The 24,098-nt window shown below is 39.1% G+C and overlaps 1 protein-coding gene across 7 annotated transcripts in view; it reads right to left on the reverse strand.

Annotated features, from left to right (window-relative positions):
- Positions 1 to 24,098, reverse strand: part of Isha (Insulator su(Hw) mRNA adaptor) — a 402,024-nt gene that overhangs the window by 28,013 nt on the left and 349,913 nt on the right. For all 7 annotated transcript variants that reach the window (XM_067156873.2, XM_067156871.2, XM_067156870.2 and 4 more), the window contains exon 18: positions 18,885 to 19,201. In XM_067156873.2, coding sequence (XP_067012974.2) covers positions 18,885 to 19,201 — 317 coding nt within the window. The remainder of the gene's footprint in view (positions 1 to 18,884; positions 19,202 to 24,098) is intronic.

Genomic DNA, 24,098 nt, shown 5'->3' on the forward strand with positions numbered 1-24,098 from the left:
TAGAATGCAGAGAACAATATACACATGCATTTCATGCAAGTTTGTTAGTGAAAAATCAAATTCAGCACTGGGATACCTATTGGTTTCATCTGCAATGTACGTCTATCAAACTCTGAATTTTGTTATTACTGAGCTTTTTGCGTTCACACGCATTTCTTCATGATGAATAAGAGATTAGAGTTTCATCTGCAAATGCTTTCACCTACAGCCAACAGGCCTCAGACGCATTGCTATAAGAGTTCGTGCAGAGCGGCGGACCGGTACGCTTATGGATATTTGGCCTGGAAGATAGTGTGTGTACCAGTCTGCTTATGGGTCCATTAGAGTTAACCCTCCTAATTATTTCCTTACTCATTCCTTTCTTTCTTTCTTTCCAAGCGCTTTTCAGACCTTTACTCTGCATACGCTGTTATATGCCATATCTTTATCCAAAAATGCCATCCTGAATGTTTCTCCTGCAGTTGTCTTACTGTATGTATTAGATCCACCGTTGATCTACCTTGTCCAAAACCATATTGCTCTTCTCTAAATCCACTTTCTTAATATTCCTTATTAATTTCTACAGAATTTTCTCATAAATTTTGCACCATGGAACATCAAAGTTATCCCCCTGTAGTTCCGGCAATTTTTTTCATCACCTTTCTTAAAGATGAGTACTGTTATTCCCCTCCTCCAATCCTCTAGGATCACCCCTTTCCTTCCACACTCCTCTCAATACTCTATACCAGAGCTTTCCAAAGTAAGTGACGTGGAACCCAAGGATGCCATCTTGTATTGACAAGGGCGTCACAAAGTCAATGTACAATTTGCATCAGAACTAATAGTAAGGTCTCTTGACTACCTTATCTATAAAAAAGTTGATTTATGATAAACTTAATGATATTCAAACTGTAAGAGTATTTTCTACAGATAATAATTGACGATGATAAATATGACAGGATAGGAAATTGTTTTGCAACACTTATGAACTTCAACTTATTGAAGAGGAAGAGTTAGCAGACTTGAAGACCAACTGTACTTAACCCTAGAACTGGCAGCATCAATGAATTGGTGATTTGCCCATTTCTGTAGTGGCAGAGTTGATCCTTTGACACATTTTTATTTCTTCATTTAGCAGCAATGTTCTGCTAACAGATGGCGTGATATGTCGTCTTGTGATCCCAGAAGTTTACAGATGTCGCTAACTCGTTTTCATCCATATAAACAATCTCCTTGTGCCTACAAGTTTCCTTGGAAACAAATGAGTGGCTGCTATCATCATCATCATCATCATCATCATCATCATCATCATCATCATCATCATCATCATCATCATGTCCGGCTCCATGGCTAAATGGTTAGCGTGCTGGCCTTTGGTCACAGGGGTCCCGGGTTCAATTCTGGGCAGGGTGGGGAATTTTAACCATCATTGGTTAATTTCCCTGGCACGGGGGCTGGGTGTGTTGTGTTGTCTTCATCATCATTTCATCTTCATCACGACGCGCAGGTCGCCTATGGACGTCAAATTAAAAGACCTGCACCTGGCGAGCCGAATCCATCCTGGGACCTCCCGGCACTAAAAGCCATATGCCATCATCATCATCATCATCCTCATCCTCAATGTCCCACTCCAGTCGCCCGGGTGTGGTTAACAAGCCTCCTCCACTCCTTTCTGTCCTTCAACTTTTCCTGCTCCATTACTTCCGCCACATCCAATCCTTCTCTAGCATGTATGGGTAAATATACAGGATGTTTCTAAATTCCCATTACCGACTTTGAGGGCTTGCACTGGGGACCAAGACAATTAAGTTTATCATAGGAACTTGTGTCCGGAAACGTACAGTCTTCCCGCTACCCGCAAAAAACCACCACAGCACACTTTCACAGTGCCTTCACTTTCGGCGCTCTGTCCGACTTCTGCTGCTTGTCGTCTGGGTCCAACTACAGGCGGGGCTCGATGTGACGACCACCAACGTCAACACAGACAAGGACGGTACCTACGTATTATGTTCTTGTACACACGATCATCAATACTTGGTCCTCCAACATCCGTCGCAGCCATAACCCGCGCCAGTAGATCTTCCTCAGATTCCACAGGGGTCTCGTAAATCAAGTTTTCATACAACCCCGCAGGTAGTAGTCTAGCGGTGTCAAGTCGGTGAACGTGCAGGCCAAGCAATCGGACCACTACGACCTATCCATTATTGCCCAAATCTTTGGTGCAGATGACCTACTGTACATACAGCTTACTGCTGTGTATGTAGTAAAGAATTACTGCTGTACTGTAGTATGAACGAAAATCACAAGTACAACAGCAGGTACAACACAACTCCGTGCAGATCACACACTCAACTGAATGGTATGGAATGTCAACAAACCTGTAGGGGTATGGGGCATCACGTGATCGTTCAATGACGTACGTACTCTAGTCAGTCGCACCGAAAATGCGGGAGATTTGAACGTGAGCTGTGGTGGTTTTTTATGGGTAGCGGGAAGACGGTACGTTTCCAGAAACAAGTTCCTATGCTAACCTAAACCGTCTTGGTTCCCACTGCAAGCCCTTGAAGTCTGTAATGGGAATATAGAAAAACACTGTATAATTTATCATCACTTGAGCAAATATCATTGCAAGGACTTGAAACTTTCATATATATCATGCAGATATATGTGCATCATTTTGTATGTCTTGAATTTTGTGTTTCAAGTTTCATCCTGTATTTTAAGTTGTTAGAATTTTGATATTGCTTATGAAATAATCATTCCACTAACTTTAAGTCTCAATTCTTTTTTTCATTTTTTTTTCATTCATCACAGAAAAGTGAACATCACAAACTGAATGTGGGGTTTATTAGCTTTTCAACGATATCCAACAATGATGCAGAACATTGTTCACAATAGGATGAAAATAATAATCCACTTGCTATGAAAATATCACACAAAATGGCTAACTGTACAGAATTTAACATTGCCAGTTAAGAACTGAAGTTCTAGGAATCAGAGTTTAAAAGTTTCTGAATATATATTCAGGAAGATTTTCCTCGTCTGAGTAAACATGCTCTCATTATTTTGCTGCAGTTCTTTTACAACATGTACATGTGAAGGTGTTCATTTTCTGCCTATGATGAATACAAAGACGGTGTAACGTAGAAGTTTGAGAATTCTAGATGAAGAAACGGACCCGAATTCGTCACACATCCGACCTAATATCAAAAAGATCTGTGAAATTCATCCAGCTGACACACATCATTAAACTTTTCTGTATGCATGCCACTTAACTTTTCAATCACATTATTATGGATATATGGAGTTACTTTTCAATGATATTCTATTATGGATATGCAGTGGGTTTTTTCTTTCTTAAAGAAATTTAATGCATTAAAATTACAAAAAACGTACTTGTAAATATTGACCATTAATTCATAATCTTATTATTACATTTTCTATTCACTTCGTAATTAATGTTGCTAGGTGGGTGCAACATAATATCAGGTGGTGTAAATAGGTGCCAAAATGAGAGCCATTGTATCCCTATCACTCCAGATGCTCTCAGCATATCCACTGTCAACGCATCTATGCCTTTTCTCCTTTCACACCATTTAGGACTGCCTCCATAACACTTAACAATACCTTTTATGAAATTAAAAGGACATAAAAGCATATTATGGTCCTTCAATGTTCTAATTTTAAGTTATTCTGCTTATAAGTGGTTGTAGTAAGGATGTAAAGAAGAGGCATATAAGTCACTGGTAAGACCGCAATAAGAGTATCCAAAGAAAAGCAGCAGCATTTGTTATGGACGATTTCTGGCAAAAGGGTTGTGTTATGAAAACGTTGCAAACTTTCGGCTGGGAAGACTTGGGAGAAAGGAAATGAGGTGCTTGACTTGTGGTTTGTAATTCCAATATAAATGGGCGATTATTAGAAACAATAAATTTTCCAGCTAACTCATTCTCGGCTGTCAGCGTTTCATCCCAGAGTACCAAAATTGGGCTCATATGTTGGTAAGTAGCTGGACACATGTTCCCTATGGGAATCACACTATATCATAAGCGGTATGTTCAGAGCTGTCGTCAGAGGAGAGATAGCGTGGAATGAGATTGGTAGACTGGAGGATGAATGGAGTTTTGAAAAGTAAGCAAGATCATAATATGTAAATAAAGTTGGAATTCAAAAGAACAAATTAGAGCAAATATATGTTTATAGCAAGCAGAGCTGCTGGATATTTAGAGTTGAAATTCCCATCACATTGCTACAATTTCCCACATCTGCCAGATTTTACCATATTTCTTAAATTTATAATCCTATATACCAGGCAAAGCTTCACATTGCTGTAACATATTAAAACAAAAGAGTAGTGATTTGAAGGACACCAGCAAACTAGACAAACAAACTTTCTCAGGCGATTATTCACCTCGATTCCTCCTTTTCTTTTCAAGCAGGATGTTTAATTCACACACAAATATAATAATAATAATAATAATAATAATAATAATAATAATAATAATGATAATAATAATAATAATAATAATAATAATAATAATATTTGCGCTGTTGCAATAAGCACTGATGAGCCGGAGCACTCAAGCAGCCACGGTGATTTTATCTTAGTACTCAAAGTTCCCAGCACAATGTATTATTAAAACTTGAAATACAAATAATTATGTGGGTTGTTGTTATTATTGCTCATATTTAGCATTCATTGTGCTATTAAACATGCTTCTTGTACATTCATTTAAAATTTTATTTTCAAGTAATGCAAATGAATTCAAAACTTTAAACGTTTAATTAGGGACAACCTATTGTTGAGCAACTGATCAAAATGTTGCCGATAGTTTCAGAGTTTGAGCAAAAATAGAGTGCATCAAAACATACTATATATACACTACATGAAATGCAAGTATCTCTCTCATTTAAAGAGGACTATTCATTTGTCCAAACATATAAAGGAACGGTAGAATTTTTTATGTAAGTAGGGCATAGCAGTATTAAAATTCTCACGTTTTTCAGATATTCTTGAAAATGTTCCCTTTTACCTAAAATTCCACAACCACATCCATTTTCCCCTCAATTTGGCAACACGGATAGGAAGAGGTGTTATTGATAGGAATGATTTTAAAGGGGATGTTCAATATATTTTCAACTTCTCTGAAATCATTTAAGAAAATATTACATAAACAAATGATGACTCTGCCACCTGGGTAAGTCCTAAATGCAGATCATTGGTGACCGATTTTAATAACTTTTCATTATACAGTGTTTTATTAAATGACAATTGAATTATATCAACAGGTATGTTAACATTGATTTTATTTATAATGTTGATCCAAAAAATCCAATGCATGAAAGAAGCCTTTAAAATAGGGTAAAAAACATATAGATAATGAACAAATAGTACCGACTGTCTGACAAAATGTTAACTTTTATATAAGACTAGCTTATGGGCCCCTCACTGATGGGGTAGGGTTGGTATAATTGCAGCAGTAATGCCATCTAGTGGAGAGGAGTGCCAATGGAAGAGACAAAGCACATCTCAACTACCAATAGTAAGTCAGGGTAATGTTATTGTTAAATATTAAGTTATTAGGACAATGTTTTCTTCCAGCTCAATGATGTTAAAGCATTTGTTTTATGTTTCTTTTCCCTGCCCTCACCGAGTGATTATTCCTTTACGTTTTCCTTTTTCTCATTTCGAAAGTCTTCTTCACTATCTTCCATATCAATAAGGGTTTTTCAGCTTATAAAGAACAATCACAAGAAACACCAAAATTGTCAGCTAGTTTGTTATTATGACTGAACAATATTTCCATGTCAATGATGAGGCAAAAGAACACACCCCACTTAAATCTGTCAATATGTTGATTATTATAGCTTGAACAACAAAAACATGCGAGACATTAAAAAAGAAACAACCTCTTTCTATCAATACACAGAACAACAAAATTAATTCTTTTGAAGTTTTCTTGCAGTAAAGTGGGTGTTACTTATGGATTTCAAGCCACTGAGTGCAAATCTGGCATTAGTTTTTTTCCAGCACACTTGGCACACAATGCATCTACTTGCTGACTTGATGTTGGGATAATTAATTTTTTTCTTATCCCTGACTTTTTAGCTCGTTATTTTGAATATACAGAAATAGTAATCATCCATGTGATTCGAAAGGCTCCCTCTATACCACTGGTATGGTAAAAGGCATTGAAACATTTGTTCGTCAGTCAACCACTAAGATGAGACGAAGAGAGTTCACTCAATGTATGTGCCCATTTTCAGTCCTGATCACCCTTGCACCCAAAATACATTCGTAGGGGTGACACGTATCGCCTGTATTATTTAATTGAATACATAACCACGTTTTTATCAAGGCCTTGTCCGTGATTGTGAATTAATTCTTTATGAAATAATAAAAACCGTTACCAGTCACAAAGGATTTTTTTGTAGTTGTTTACTCTTCTATGCGTTTCAGATACTTTGCTCAATCATCAGCTGGTGAAATGGTGACACATAATTGTTGCTCTCATTGATACATAATTGTTTCTAAAGATTATTATACTGTAGAATTTAAGATTAGAGGCCATGTACATTTTCTTCCTTTTACCTGTACTTCTCAGGCTTTCTTCCTGCATCAAGACAAAGATAATCCCTCAATGAGTGTTGATGTCTGCCCTCCCGATGAACCTGGGAAGCAGAATCGAGCTTGTCCAGGGCTGAGAAGAGATGGATGTAGAGGAACCAGGAGGGATGAGGAGAGAACGTATCTATTTATTGACGGCAGTCTATGAGATATGGAGGTTATTCTTTTGTGTTTTGATGTTTGTCCGTGTCTCCACCTCCTGTTGCTCCCTCCTCACCAGTAACCTGCCTTTATGTTCATCCTATTTTGTGTTCCTTTTCATGATCTTCCTATCTTCCATTTATACAAGGTGGTCAGAAACAACGTGAACCGGGTATATAAGTGTTAGAGGGTTGGTCATGCTGATAAATAATTTGAAAGAAATAATTCGATATCTCGCAGCGTTGTCATTTAATCAGCTGCTGAAGTTAGCCAACCAGCTAACTTCACGGGCGAATTCATATGGGCTTTGCAAAGCGGTGTTGCTAAATCTGTACATGGCTTAACACCGACAAGAGAACCAGCTGAAGAATGAAACTTTGCCAAAGGGGGAGGTGGTTCGACTACAGACGCTGAAGATGACGGCATCGTGCCAAAACAAGTATGCTGCGGTGACACCGGTTGAAAACAACGGTAGGTTTGTGTTTGATGCTGATTTCTCGGCATGGTTCTCAAGCCATTTTGAAGTCACGTGAGATTTAGCAACAATCTGTACGATTTTATATGTACTTTTATACGTATCTATTTGTAATGTGCGTTATTTAAACATCTTTCTACTCATGAGGGACGTATGGTACTTTATGGTACCAGGCTGTTATTGACAACCCACAGGGCCAATTTCCATGAAAATAGCTTTTCTTTGCTTCCCATCACTGTATATCTTCAGATTTGATAAAGTAAGCCAGTTAAGAGGAAGAATAAAATCTCCATCCTTCCTGGATTAATAGATGGCTGTATATTTCTAGAGTTTCTAAAATGTTCAGTTTTATCCTTTTTGGATGTATATGTAAAATGGTGAGAAAAATATAGAGTAGCAGAGGAGAAATTAATTTAATACAACTTGTGAGTGGTAATTATTTGTATTATTTCATAAAGAATTACCTGCTCAGTGACAGCGGACATTTTAGTGCCGCTTTTTCCTAGGGGATGGAGGCGATTCAGATGTGAGCAATAAGAAAATGAAGGGATTTCTTTAAAGATTCACTGTTAGTTTAGCTTAGATTTTTTTTGAAATGTTTACAGTACAAACTCAAAAGAATGTAGTTTACATTCATTAACTTTATATTTACCTTTTACAGTGTAGTAAGAAAAAGGACAGGAATCTGAAACTTCAAGATAGGATAGAAACAACAAAGCTAAATTGGTATGGGCATATGATGAGAATGGGAGAAGAGAGAGTACCAAAAAAAGCTTTTTCAGAGAAGTTAACAGTAAGGAGACCACGAGGAAGACCCCGAAAGAGGTGAACATATTCAATGTGGGAGTGCATAGAGAAGAGGGGAGGAAAACCAGAAAATGTACTTTAAAAAGGAGGAGAGTGGTGGAGAGACAGGCAGCGATGGAGGTCCTTGATTCACAACCCGACCCGGGAAGCTGGAAATGGGAAATGAAGATGATGATGATGATGATGATGATGAGTGTAGTAATGGGGAATAGACCTCCCCCATTTTGTACGGAATGAAAGTGACGTTCATGTATTTGCCTGGGTTGATTCAAAATGCAATGAAAACCAGGGTAATTGTTGCCTCGGGAACTTCGAGCAGAAGAACTGGGAACATTAGTTCAAATATTCATTTAGCACAAATCCCAGGTTAATAGGACGATTAGTTCATGAGAAAGAAGGTGGATACTTTGGTGTGTTTTGTTGTCCATTACATGGCCGCGCACAGCTTTCCCTCTCATTCCTAATGTTATGCATTCACTCTCGCTTTGCTCAGTTCAGTCTGGTGTAGTGATGTTATAGTCTGACATGTTGTTGTTGTTTGACTCATCAGTTCATTGACTGGTTTGATGCAGCCCTCCATGCCACCCTATCCTGTGCTAACCTTTTCATTTCTACGTAACTACTGTATCCTACATCTGCTTGTCATATTCAAACCTTGGTCTACCCCTACTGTTCTTACCACCTACACTTCCTTAAAAAACCAACTGCAGAAGTCCTGGGTATCTTAAGATGCGTCCCATCATCTTATCTCTTCTTCTCGTCAAATTTAGCCAAATCAATCTCCTCTCACCTTCAGAATTCTTCTGTAACAACACATTTCAAAAGCTTCTATTCTCTTTCTTTCTGAGCTAGTTATCGTCCATATTTCACTTCCATACAATGCCATGCTCCACACGAAAGTCTTCAAAAACATCTTTCTAATTTCTATATCAATGTTTGAAGTGAGCAAATTTCTTTTCTTAAGAAAGCTCTTCCTTGCTTGTGCTAGTCTGCATTTTATGTCCTCCTTACTTCTGCCATCGTTAGTTATTTTACTACCCAAGTAACAATATTCATCTACTTCCTTTAAGACTTCATTTTCTAATTTAATATTTCTTGCATCACCTGCCTTCGTTCGACTGCACTCCATTACTTTTGTTTTGACTTATTTATTTTCATCTTGTACTCCTTACCCAAGACTTCGACCATACCATTCAGCAGCATCTCGAGATCTTCTGCAGTCTCAGATAAAATAACAATATCATCGGCAAATCTCAAGGTTTTGATTTCCTCTCCTTGGATTGCGATTCCCTTTCCAAATTCCTCTTTGATTTCCTTTACTGCTGTTCTATGTAAACAGTGAAAAGGAGGCTGGACAAACTACAGCCTTGCCTCACTCCTTCCTGTATTGCTGCTTCTTTTTCAAAACCCTCGATTCTTATCACTGTAGACTGATTTTTATACAGATTGTAGATAGTTCTTCGTTCTCGGTATCTGATCCCAATCACCTTCAGAATCTTAAATAGCTTGGTCCAATCAACATTATAGAATGACTTTTCTTGATCTACGAAAGCCATGTATGTGGGCTTGTCCTTCTTGATTCGATCCTCTAAGATCAGACGTAAAGTCAGGACTGCTTCACGTGTTCCTCGATTTCTTCTGAAGCCACACTGATCTTCTCCCAACTCAGCTTCAAGTTGTTTTTCCATTCTTCTGGAAATAATACATGTTAAAATTTAGCAGGTATGAGATACTAAACTAATGGTGCGGTAGTTTTCACACCTGTCAGTACCGGCTTTCCTGGGAATGGGTAATAACAACATTCTGCCGAAAATCGAATGGGACTTCTCCTGTCTCATACATCTTGCACACTAAATGGAATAACCTTGCCATGCTGATTTCTCCTAAGGCAGTCAGTAATTCAGAAGGAATGTCATCAATTCCAGGTGCCTTGTTCCTATTTAGGTCTCTAACAGCTCTGTCAAACTCTGATCTCAAAATTGGGTCTCCCATTTCATCAGCATTAACAGCCTCTTCTTGTTCCAGAACCTAATTATCTACATCTTTACCTTGATACAACTGTTGGATATGTTCTTGCCATCTTTCTGCTTTGTCTTCTTTCCCTAGAGGTGGCTTTCCATCTGAGCTCTTAATATTCATACACCTAGATTTCCTTTCTCCAAAGGTTTCCTTGATTTTCCTGTATGCAGCATCTACCTTTCCTAGGACCATACAACCTTCGACATCCTTGCACTTCTCCTTCAGGCATTCTTCCTTAGCTACCTTGCACTTTCTATCCACTTGATTCTTTAATCGCCTGTATTCTTTTCTACCCTCTTCATTTCAAGCATTCTTGTATTTTCGTCATTCATCAATCAGGTCTGGTATCTCCTGAGTTATCCACTGATTCTTAGCTGATCTTTTCTTCCTTCCTAACATCTCTTCAGCAGCCCTACTGACTTCATTTTTCATGACTATCCACTCTTCCTCTATTGTGTTTCCTTCAACCTTTTCATTTAGCCCTTTTGCCACATGTTCCTTGAAACAATCCCCCACACTCTTTTCTTTCAACTTGTCTAGATCCCATCTTTTTGCAATTTTTCCTTTCTTCAATTTCTTCAACTTCAGATGGCATTTCATGACCAATAAGTTGTGGTCAGAGTTCACATCTGCTCCTGGGAAAGTTTTGTAATCCAACACCTGGTTTCTGAATCTCTGCCTAATCATAATGAAGTCTATTTGATATCTTCCAGTGTCTCCAGGTCTCGCCCACGTATACAGCCGTCGTTTGTGGTGTTTGAACCAAGTATTGGCAAGGACTAAATTATGATCAGTGCAGAATTCAACCAGCCGAGTTCCTCTTTTGTTCCTTTGTCCCAATCCGAATTCTCCTACTGTATTACCTTCTCCTCCTTGGCCTACCACTGTATTCCAGTCTCCCATCACAATTAGATTCCCGTCACCTTGTATTTGCAACTAGTAGATTACACATATTGTATTACAATATCATCGGCAAATCTCAAGGTTTTGATTTCCTCTCCTTGGATTGTGATTCCGTTTCCAAATTCCTTTACTGCCTGTTCTATGTAAACATTGAAGAGGAGGGGGGACAAACTGCAGCCTAATTTATTAAAATTTAATTACTTCTCTTTCATTCAAACTGCACCATGCCATTCTTCTGTGCCATGCAATATCATATTTCGAAGTGACAGCAAGTCAAATAACTATGAGTTGTAAGAGGTTTCAAGGCAATGAAAGAATGATAGGAATTCTCAAACATTCATATCAGCGAAGAGATGGTGATTTATACTATCAACCTACGTAAGGAAACATCCTGTATTGAAATATGTAACCACTAGAATGCAGCAGAAATTTAAACCTACATGGTCTCAAGCAGAAAGAGGTCAGACGATTTCAAACACTTTAGAAAGGAAAAAAGAAACACTGATTTGAGCTGACTCATACATACAAGAAAGGCAGAGATCTTTACCTTCAAAGATATCCTATTTCCATCTCGACAACATGAGAACTTTACGAGCTAGAACAAAATGAAGTGCTAGCCGTTAGTAGTGAGTAATTTATTATTTCATATTTCTCTTACTTTTCATAGTGTTACTTTTCTTGTTTTAGTCTCTTCTTTTTCTTTCTTCTTCATCATCCATTCCCTTTTCTAAATTCTCTCTGGGTAGGGTAGTGTTCCAAAGCCCTCCACCTTACTTGATCTTTCCATCATTCCTCTTCTGGTACTTTATTGCTATCGACTCCTCTATTTGCAATACAGTCCACAACAGAGCTCCTCCATCTCATTCTAGGACATCCTCTAGGCCTCTTTCCAGTCTCTGTATCCATGAATGTTCTCTTTGGTATCCTCTCTCCTGGCATTCTCATCATGTGTCCAAAGCATTTTAGCTTTGATATATAAATATCTTCTTGAAGTTTACACACTGCCACGCTTCTCCTTATATCCTCATTTCGTATTCGATCTCGTCTTGTCTTTCCCTGTATGCTCCTCAAGAATCTCATTTCAGCTGCTTGTATCTTACTTTAGTTCCGCTTAGTCAACATCCAGGCTGCAGAAGCATAGGTCAGTATAGGTTTATAATAGGACGAGTATAAAACCTTCTAGAATTTCATTGGCACATCTTTGTTCCTTACAATGTCTCTCACACACTGGTAGAAACTTGCACACTGCTGTATTCTTAAATCAATTTCTCCATCCAAATTTCCATCTTGTGACATCACGCTGCCCAAATATTTAAAAATTTTCACTACTTCCATAGGTTCATTTACTATTTTTATCACTCCCCTGGATTTTCTGTTACCTCTTGTCATGATCAAAGTCTTGCTTTTCGCAGTACTAATCTTCATTCAAAAATTTCTTATCTCCTCATTCCATAAATCAACTTGTGTCTGTACTTCCTCTTCATTATCTCCCCAAACTACAATGCCATCAGCAAACAGCATAGACTTTACTTGCTCGCCCATCAATCATCTTCTCCTTGATATTATGTAGAATTCTATCCATGACGATAATGAAGAGTACGGGAGACAATACACTTCCCTGTCTTGAGCTTGCCTCAACTCTGAACCATTCAATTTGACCCACTTTGGTTCTAACACAGCTTTTGCAATTTTGATACAATGCTATTGCCATCTGCATTGTTTCATTCCCAATCTGTGCCTCTGCCAATGTTTTCTATACCAAATTCCTTGGAACACTGTCATATGCCTTTTCAATATCTAGAAACATTACTACCATGTCCTTTCCATCATTTGTCGCCTTGTAAATATTGGGTCAAATGTGGACCTGCCTCTTCTGAATCCATACTGGTGTTCTGCCAATTTTCCCTCTACTCTGTCTCTTATTCGTTTATCCACGATTCTTTCAAGTATCTGTAATTTTCACATTGCTTCTTGTCTCCTTTCTTGAAAATTGGTATAATGACCCTTTTCGTCCACACTTATGGAACAGTCTTTTCTCTCCATATCACTCTGAAGAGTCTATACAACCACTGTAGACCAACTACTCCTGCTGCTATTATAATTTCTACGGTGACCTCGTCAATTCCAGCTGCATTGCCTCGTTTCATTCTTTTAGTGGCCCACTCAATCTCTGTCATGGACATCTCATTTTCCTTATCTTCCATCTGCACTAAATCTGGTTCTTCGATTTCTCCTTGTACTGAGGTATTTTGCACGTTGTAAAGCTGCTCAAAGTATTTTTGCCACCTCTGCAATATATTTAAAGATAAAAATTTCATTGTTCCGTATTGAAAAGTATCACAGTTAAATAAAATAATAAATATGGTAGTTCAACCTATTCAATACAAGTAAATAAGAGATGTAGAGATTACATTCTTATTTAATTAAAAGTGGAAATGGTACCGGTTTCGACCCCAGTCTGGGTCATCATCAGCCGATTATAACTCGAAAAACAATGCATAAGTAAGAAAGAAGTTAACGGTCAAGTCCACACAATATCAGTTGAAGAGGCGATATAAAAATGACGGGGGTAGGCACTGTAAAATTCAGACAAAGTGGAATGTAAGTCACTCAAAAGAAGTAATGCGTGATCTTCCGAGCATCAGCACGGCACACGCAACGTTTGGCACTGTCTCACAATGTTCACAAAAAGCAGAGAACAGTTAAATGAGCCAGACTGCATAAACCGTCAGGCACAGAGTCACATCACAATCCAAATATGAAGATCTAAAGTCATGAAGAAGCCGACGACGAGCAGCTCAACCGAAGTAACTTGCAAGCTCCAGAAGATTGGCGCGTGTTTACAATGTCAAGTGCTGTAGTTTCATACGCTGACGGAGACTGAAGGATAGATTAATGATCAAGTATTTGCTTAGTTCACGAAAATGTACCTACATATATATATATATATTTATAATACGATTCAATATAATTGAATAAGTAATTATGATCTTGAAGATTTTTAGAACAGTTGACGTGAAAAAACAATAGTGAATAGAAAAAAATGGTAAAAAGCGCAATACCAGAAACAAATGAAAACGTGCATGCACAGTACGCTATTTCTTGAATATAAAAAATTCAGGTCGTGATTGAAGTAGTCAAAGTTGGCGGACGCAAGGCATGAGTTTAAATTTGAAAGTTAGGGCCCAAAATGAAGGTGGCAATGTAACTTTTTTTTCCTTTCTCTTTATTTTTTCCTACCTCCAGTAACCCACCCTCCTAACCCACCCTAAACTATCCCTCCTTCACCCCTATCTTATCCTTTCTCACCACCTTTTAACTTTAAACCCTTTTAATCTTTTTTTATCCACTAATCTTCTTTCTTTATTAACTTATCCTATTTTTCTTTTCACCTTTAAGAGATAAAAAAAAAAAAAAAAAAAAAAGGAAAGAAGCTACATTGCCACCTTCATTTTGGGCTCTCACTTTCAAATTTAAACTCATGCCTTGCGTCCGCCAACTTTGACTACTTCAATCACGACCTGAATTTTTTATATTCAAGAAATAGCGTACTGTGCATACACGTTTTCATTTGTTTCCGGTATTGCGCTTTTTACCATTTTTTCTATTCACTATTGTTTTTTCACGTCAACTGTTCTAAAAATCTTCAAGATCACAATTACGTATTCAATTAATAGGGGCCTTATTTTTTGGTGAAATAAAACTGTTGATTTCGGTGTTAAAACTGACACTATTTCGGTAGGTATTTCGTGAAATAAATTGTTATGCTGATCGATGTTTCCTGCCATATCTTCCTTGTAGTAGCGTATGGGGTAAATGTAACTAACTATGTGATAAGGGGTTTTAAAGTAAACTCTTGTAATGTATCATTGTTATTAAATCTTAGAAAAACCAAATACGCAAATTGTTATAGAAATAAATATATAAATCACTGATACTTCGAAATGAAGTTAGGTGATCTGCCCTGTGATATACATTTATACATAGCCTACATTTTCAGACGTTGAATTACTTGTCTCCAAAGTACAAACTAAGCATGGTATCAACATTATCAGGATGCAGAGTTGTGCAACAGTCAGAAAGTGTCTTTGTGTAAGCAGAGAAGCTCCTCTCGCTGACCACATTAGACGTCGGAAACCATAATGCTTGCGAACACTTGGATGCAAATTCACTGTGGTCTTTTATAAAACCTTCTAAAACTTTGCTAACACTGTCTTCTTTCACTTCCTCAACCAGATGTGCTTTCATTGAATTTTGCACAGTCATATAGCTCTTGAAGGTGTTCATGGATATACTCTTTTTCCCCGGTCGGGGATGAGTAGCTCGGATGCTTAAAGCGCTGGCTTTCTGACCCCAATTTGGCAGGTTCGATCCTGGCTCAGTCTGGTGGTATTTGAAGGAGTTCAAATACGTCAGCCTCGTGTCACTAGTTTACTGGCACGTAAAAGAATTCCTGCGGGACAACATTCCGGTATCTCAGCGTCTCAGGAAAATGTAAAAGTGGTTAGTGGGGCATAAAAACAATAACATTATTACTACTCAAACAGGCGATTTATATACAATAGGCCTACCAATACCGTCATATTTTATAGTAAACACAGCATTATTTATCTTTCCTTTTATATCCATTCTCTTCCTTATGCTAGGATTATCCTATTTTTCTATGTTGGCTTGCATGAATGCTTTCTTTGTGTCTATTACAAATTGCTCTCTATAATTTTTCAACACCTTTACGATCTGTAAAGTATCGCCGATTGTTATTTCCCGCTTTGAATTATGTTCATTTGCTTCATTCTGATTCTCTGCAGTGTATATCGCACGTTTCAACTTTACGAATATTACCGGTACACTATTGATACATTAGAATCTTTCTTGCAGCATCAAATACATAGAACCCCTCACTGTAGTATTCTCCGGCCCTCGAAAAACCTGTTGTGACTTCAGTTTTCGGCATTTTTATACTTAAATGTTGGACATTTGCCGATAGATGTTCGTAAGTAACGAACTCTCATTGCGCACTGCTGCAGGCCTATCTACGACCGACTATTTGCTGTAATCGATAACAGATATTGATTTTTATCGACTGCCTTAGAGATCACGGAACTGAATACACAGCGGTATCAAGCAAATGAGAAGGAAACTACGATAGTCAAGTTCTCAGAAGCATTTAAACGTTTATTGGGGAGCTCTTCCGGTGCCATTTCGCATTTCTCGCACCAAGTGGTGTATATTTCGCGATTATTTGCGCAATAAATCAAATTTCGCGATATTTTGCTAAAATACGGTATTTTTAGTACCTGGGAAGTTATATATAGACAAGAAAGAAGATATCAAAAAAACTCGTGCATATCGTTATTACCAAAAAATACGGCCCGTATCAATTATATTGAATCGTATTATATATACACACGTACATTTTCGTGAACTAAGCAAATACTTGATCATTAATCTATCCTTCAATCTCCGTCAGGGTATGAAACTACAGCACTTGAGATTGTAAACACCGCGTCAATCTTCTGGAGCTTGCAAGTTACTTCGGTTGAGCTGCTCGTCTTCGGCTTCTTCATGACTTTAGATCTTCATATTTGGATTGTGTTGTGACTTTGTGCCTGACGGTTTATGCAGTATGGCTCATTTAACTGTTCTCTGCTTTTCGTCAACATTGTGAGACAGTGCCAAACATTGCGTGTGCCGTGCTGATGTTCGGAAGATCACGCATTACTTCTTTTAAGTGACTTACATTCCACTTCGTCTGAATTTTACAGTGCCTACCCCCGTCATTTTTATTTATTTATTTATTTATTTTTTGCTAGTTGCTTTACGTCGCACCGACACAGATAGGTCTTATGGCGACGATGGGACAGGGAGGGGCTAGGAATGGGAAAGAAGCGGCCGTGGCCTTAATTAAGGTACAGCCCCAGCATTTGCCTGGTGTTAAAATGGAAAACCATGGAAAACCATCTTCAGGGCTGCCGACAGTGGGGTTCGAACCCACTACCTCCCGAATACTGGATACTGGGCGCACTTAAGCGACTGCAGCTATCGAGCTCGGTCCGTCATTTTTATATCGCCTCTTCAACTGATATTGTGTGGACTTGACCGTTAACTTCTTTCTTACTTATTCATTGTTTTTTGAGTTATAATCGGCTGATGATGACCCAGACTGGGGTCGAAACCGGTACCATTTCCACTTTTAATTAAATAAGAATGTAATCTCTACATCTCTTATTTACTTGTATTGAATAGGTTGAACTACCATATTTATTATTTAAATTTACTTCTGCAGTATATCGTGCTTCTGTGTCATCACTTCCTCCTGTTCATTTTTAATGAAGTTAGCACCTTCACCTGGGTTTTTCTTCTTTTGAATCCACTGGAATAAGATCTTTTTGCTTCTGGGTGTATTTTCTTGCAGAGATTTAGTGAATTTTTGCCAGCATTTCTTTTTCTCTTCTTGAACCTCCTACTGGCAGAGAGTGAACGAGCTATGATGGCGATGCTAACAGATCTAAATGCTGTCTGTGAAGAATTTGGAATGAGAATTAATAAGAAAAAGGCAAAATGTATGGTGATAAGTACAAGAAAAGTGAAGACATCCATAAAGTTAGGGCAGGAAATAATAGAACAGGTGGATGCTTTCAAATACTTCGGTAGCGTAATAACAGAGGACATGAGGTGCAGTCGAGAGGTGAAAACTCGTATTGTGATTGCGAAGGAAGCATTTAATAAGGAGTAGACTTTTTTGTGGGGGCATGGATAGAGACTGGAGGAAGTGATTCGTGAAGTGCTTTGTATGGAGCGTGGCACTGTATGGAGCGTGGCACTGTATGGAGCTGAGGCATGGACACTGAGAAAAGAGGACGAAAAAAGACTTGGAAGCATGTGAGATGTGGATTTGGAGGAGAATGGAAAGTATACAATGGATAGAAAAAGTAAAGAATGAAGAAGTCTTGAGAAGAGTTGGGGAAGAGAGAAATATATTAAAAGTAATCAAGAAGAGAAAGCACAGTTGGACTGGTCATTGGATGAGGAGAGATTGCTTGCTTGTAGATGCTATAGAAGGAACGGTAAACAGAAAAAGAAAAAGAGGACTGAGAAGATATCAGATGCTGGACAGTAATAGGATAGAATACAAGTATGAGGAAACAAAGAGGATGGCAAGAGACAGGATTGCATGGAGAACTGCCATGTGAAGACCTACCATATGGCAGAACACTGAAGATGATTATGAACCACCTTGGAGCACTCCTTCTTGCTGTGCCTGTATTCTGTTTCGCATTCTGTTGTTCTGTTTCTCAGTCATGTTTTCCAAGCTTGTTTCTTCCTTTGAAGTGTATCTTTTACCCTGTCATTCCACCAGGATGTTTCTTGATCTTTCTTCCTTCCTGCTAGTGTTCCACAGGTCTTTTCTGCAGACTCTATCATGACTGTTTTAAAGTACGCCCATTCTTCTTCGACCCTTCCGATGTCTTCCTTCGGTATACTTGTTTTAATATGTGCCTGGAACTCTATTTATTTTATTTTCCTGCAATTTCCACACCCTTAGTTTTTCTGCCTAATCTCTTGTATCTTTCCCATCTTTGACTTAGCTATCACCACTCTGTGATCTCCTTCGAAAGATTCACATGGGAGGGCTGTTACATCTACCAACATTTTCCTGTTACCTTTCTTGACCAAAATGTAATCTATCAGAGTTTTGATTTTGTTATCTCGTTTTAGTGTCAGGTGTAAGAGTTTTCATTTTTTGTGAGTTTGTTTCCAAAGAGTTACATTTTACGAGGGCTGTATACTGTGGTCGTACTGCAATACCTGTTCTTGTAGCAGTAGACAGCTGGCAACATTGGTAAGGTGTCGGTCAAGTGGTACACAAACTGTCAATTTTTGAAGTTAAGCTATTTGGAGCATAAAGAACATTACAAGGTGCTTGCATACCTGGTGGAGGTCCTCTCGGTCCAGGGAAGCGCAGGCCTGGGCTCGGTAAGAGGCCACCACCAGTATCAGGTGGACCCTGAGTGGGTGCCTCTCCATTCTCTGGACGGGTGATCTTTGGCATGTCCAATAACGAAGGAGGAAGGTTCTGGCCACCGCCTCCCTCCTGGTCACGATCTGTCTCGCGGCTCCTGTCGCGATTGCGATCTCTGTCTCTGTCCCGGCTTCGATCTCCCCGGTCTCTATTGCGAGGACCATCTCCTTCACGTGAAGAGCTTCTGTCACGGCTCGGTCTGCCATCACGACCTCCAAATTGATGCCTGGAAACATTGAAAACAACTTCAAGATTGCTTGTTTAACTTTGTAAGTAATAGAAAAGGAGAAACTGCAATGTAATTAATAGAAAGGGAGAAACAAGTAATGGATAAAGTCATTATAGAAAGACAGAAACCCACATAACGATAAATACCATGACAAGTAAGCATGGGTATAAAGAAAAACAGAAAGTAGACAAGACAGAATCACAATCTACAGTCATCTTCACACAGAAGATCAATTCCAGCTCTCTGCATCAGTTTCTCTCATCCCCAGATGAGCCCACTTCTGCTTTCTAGCTTCTTTATGAGGGCAGACACTGAGATTCATTGAGGAGATCATCACCACAGATTTTCAGGACTACAGCATAAGTAGAAATTTGGATAAGAACAGGAGAAGGGAGAGAAAAGTATACAGGTTTATGCAGGTTGTAAAGATTGAGAACACAAGACAAACGCTGGAGGAAAGGAGTCGGTCTGAGTCGGTGGGACATAAAGCAAAAGAGCAATAGAAAATATTCTTGCCAGAAAAAATTTGAAAATGTACATCACAATTGTCTGGCTTCTGATAGATCTAATGGGAAGCAAGTTCTGCTCTGAGCCCATTCTTTTCTTTCTTGCTGGTTTAGACCACGTGATTCAACCTGCTGTGAAAACAGGGTGTATGAATTGGTAGCAACAATGCAAACAAACAATGTCCTAATTATTTTAATACCCACATGAAAAAATATTAGTTCTATGAAGTTCATGTTTAAGCAATAAATCTTTAACTATATTCTAAGCATGAACATTTGATACAATACAGATATTCTTTACATTATTTTACACTATTTTAATAGAAATTTTAGCCCATATTTCAAATTTCTTAAGCCCATATGCAGCTACATAGTTAGCCATTTTTATTACACATAAATCCTAGCCTTGCTAATAAATAATGGAGTGGAGATAAACAAGTGGCAACAAAATGTCAGTAACAGAAAGACAGCACACATGTTAAGAAAAACACATGAAAGGCAAATGTACAAAGAGAAAGAAGCAGAAAGAAGATATAATGACAGAAATGAAAGAAGAAAAAATAGGGGGATTTTTTTTTTTTTGGTACAATATTTGTTTACATGGAACGACCTGTATTTTACAATTTGCTTTACATCACATTGACAAAGATAGGTCTAATGGCAATGATGGGACATGAAAGGTCTAGGAGTGGGAAGGAAGCAGCCATGGCCTAGATCAGGGCCATCCAAACAGCGAGCCAGTGTTCCGAGCGCTTTGGGGAAGGTAATTTCGGGTAGTGGTGGAAGGGGCTTGGCTGGCTAAGCGAGGAGCCAATCCATCAGTCACTAGTCTAGTCCAATGCGCTTTGTTGACAGAGGGTAACTAAATCAGTTTCGCAGCTGTCATAAAAATGCAATGAAATGGCGTAAGGCTTTTAGTGCCGTGAGTGCCCGAGGACAAATTCAGCTCGCCAGATGCAGGTCTTTTGGTTTGACTCCCGTAGGCGACCTGCATGTCGTGATAAGGATGAAATGATGAAAACGACACATACACCCACCCTCCTCCAAGCGAAATTAACCAATTATGGTTAAAATTCCCGACCCTACCAGGAATTGAACCCGGGACACCTGTCACCAAAGGCCAGCACGCTAACCATTTAGCCATGGAGCCGGACACAGCTGTCAAGACTGAACATCATACAAAAAAAAGGAGTGGTGAAGCAGCAGCCTTTAAAGCAGAATGAGAAATTTCATTTTTCTGTACAGCTTATAAAGGGCATGCCATAGGTTTAGTGTGCCACCGAGATTTAGTGTGTTTAATCATATTCTATTTGGAACGGCACTACAGTGCCAACCACAGGGATGATTATGGTGATTTGACAGAAGCCAGTCGCCAATCAAAGTTGGAATAAGTGAAAGAAAATTTCAAGCAGCACTATTCTCTAAGTATTAATTTTTAATTTTAAAATTATTGTTTACAAACGGGAATGAAGAAATGTTTGAATTATCTGAAGAACATAAAAATTGTGACTTGCCGTATATTTTTTGGATAGGAGACTGAGGACAGTGAGGTTGGTGGACCCATTTTATGAGGAGGCTACAAATGTTCGCTGCGAATTTCCAAAGCTGGGGAACCCTTCAGGGAAGGGAATTTTTTTTTGCTAGTGGCTTTACGTTGCACCGACACAGATAGGTCTTATGGCGATGATGGGATAGGAAAGGCCTAGGAGTTGGAAGGAGCGGCCGTGGCCTTATTTAAGGTACAGCCCCAGCATTTTCCTGGTGTGAAAATGGGAAACCACTGAAAACCATCTTCAGGGCTGCCGACAGTCGGATTCGAACCCACTATCTTCCGGATGCAAGCTAACAGGGAAGGGAATTTAATCAAGGAGTGCCTAATGGATGCGGCGGCATGTATTTGTCCTGTAGAGCAAGTTGAGAAATTTGACAAAATCTCTCTTTCTCCTCAAAGTGTGGCTCACAAAATAGACAATATGGCCGTTGACATGGAACAGCACTTAATGGTGAAGGCAGCACATTTTGTAACCTTTTCCATCGCCCTCGACGAATCAACCGACGTTGCAGACACAGCTCAGCTCGTTATTTTCATTCGAGGGGTGGATGACGATCTTTGGGTCACCGAGGATTTCCTAGACTAGGTAGCTCTCAAAGACACCACTACCGGTTTCGAAATTTTCCAAGCTATGGAGGGTATTTTTGAGTCAATGGGATTAAAATGTGAGCGGTTGACGAGTGTAACGATGGATGGAACTCCTGCTTTACATGGACTATGCTCGGGGTTCCTAAACTACCAGTATGTAAAATTAAAAATGGCTGAGAGCGGTAGTACCATAATGGCAGCGATCCATTCCTTGATACAGCAGGAGGCAATCTGTGCAAAGGTCGCCAAGCTTAAAGATCTAATGGGAACAGTTGTGCAAATGGTAAATTTTCCTCGCTCCCATGGACTCACGCACTGCCAATTCAAAGAGTTCTTGGATGACATCGAAGAGAGACATGAGAGACACGAGAGAAACCTCCCAGTAGGGTGTTTTTGCATGCGATATTGTTATACATCCGGGTGTCTCCTGGGCAACGGACTAGGACTCTTCCTAGACGGCTGATTCTCTCACACCAGAAGTAACAGAGTTATTTAATATGAGATCCCACAAACGGTTCTTTTCAGAACCAACCTTAACAGTCATTTCTGTTAACATTGAAGGCATAACATCTTGTAAAGAACAACTTTTGTATGAACTTTGTCGCAACAAGCAGTGTGATGTTCTATGTGTTCAGGAAACACACAGAGATATGAAGCAGAAACGCCCATTTGTTCCTGGCATGAAACTGATCGCTGAAAGACCACACGCTCTGTATGGAAGTGCCGTTTTTGTGAAGCCGAACTTAGAAGTCAGAAGTGCTTGCCAGTCAGATGAAAACAATATTGAAATTATCACCGTTGAACTAAGTAACTGTGTAATCACCTCAGTCTATAAACCACCTGCAGCAGAATTTTCATTCATTCCACCCCACAATTTTGATAAAAGTAAAGCCTCCATTGTTATAGGTGATTTCAACAGTCACAGTCATGTATGGGGTTATGCACATGAGGACACGAATGGTGAGACAGTTCTCTCGTGGGCTGAAAATTTTCAACTCGCCCTCATCCATGATAGCAAACTCTCTCCTTCTTTTAACAGTGGAAGATGGGGACGAGGCTATAATCCAGACCTCCTTTTTGTTAGTGAAAACTTATGCATACATGCACCAAAGCAGTATGTCCACCAATTCCAAACACACAACATAGGCCCATCATGTGCCAAATTTTGCCACCAATAAGACCTCAAGAAGTCCGTTTTAGGCGAAGATACAACTTTAAGAAGGCTGACTGGGCAAGATTTTCCAGCATACTGGATGAGAAGATTCTGAGCATCGCTCCTGTTCCTGAAGAGTACGACAAGTTTGTTGACATCGTCCAATTTTCTTCAAGGGCATCAATTCCAAGAGGTTGCAGAACCAGTTTTATCAAAGGCATTAAACTTGAAACGGCCACTTTGCTAGAAGAATATTACAAGAAATATGAACTTGATCCTTTTAGCGAAGACACATCAATCCTTGCACAAAGCGTTCTTTCCTCAGTATCACTGGCTAAAAGGGATGAGTGGATAAAATTAATGACAGATTGTGACATGAGCAAGAGCAGTCAGAAGGCCTGGAGACTTTTACGTCGTCTCAATAATGACAATACCCAAGCCAGCACATATGCTAATATAAAGGCAGATCAAATTGCCCATCAGTTGCTAGTAAATGGAAAATCAACCCGATCTAGAAAGCTAGATAAGAAACCAATAACACGGAAGCCAAACCAAGAGAGCAACATACTATCTCCACCATTTACTGAAGCCGAACTGGAATCAGCACTGAGGAAGTGCAAATTGGGAAAAGCAGCTGGACTAGACGACATTCGAGTAGAGCAGATCAAAAATTTTGGTCCTGTTACGAGGCGATGGCTACTGGAATTAATGAATATCTGTGTCCAAGAATGCAAGATTCCCAAAATCTGGCGGAAGGCTAGAGTCATTGCTATCCCTAAACCAGGCAAAGATCGGCTCGATCCCAAAAGCTATAGGCCTATTTCCTTGCTCTGTCACCTGTACAAGGTCCTGGAGAGGCTCATTCTTGAGCGACTGATAGGAAAGGTGGAGTCGTCTCTTATACCACAGCAAGCTGGATTCCGAGAAGGAAAAAGCTGCACATCACAGGTATTAAACTTGACACAGCATATTGAGGATGGCTTTGAGAATCGGCTCATTACAGGCGCTGTCTTCATTGATCTTTCTGCAGCTTATGACACAGTCAACCATCGGCTTCTTCTAACAAAATTGTATGACATCACCAAAGACTTCCAT

Source organism: Anabrus simplex, chromosome 13 (genome assembly GCF_040414725.1).
Source record: "Anabrus simplex isolate iqAnaSimp1 chromosome 13, ASM4041472v1, whole genome shotgun sequence".
Classification (NCBI taxonomy): domain Eukaryota; kingdom Metazoa; phylum Arthropoda; class Insecta; order Orthoptera; family Tettigoniidae; genus Anabrus; species Anabrus simplex.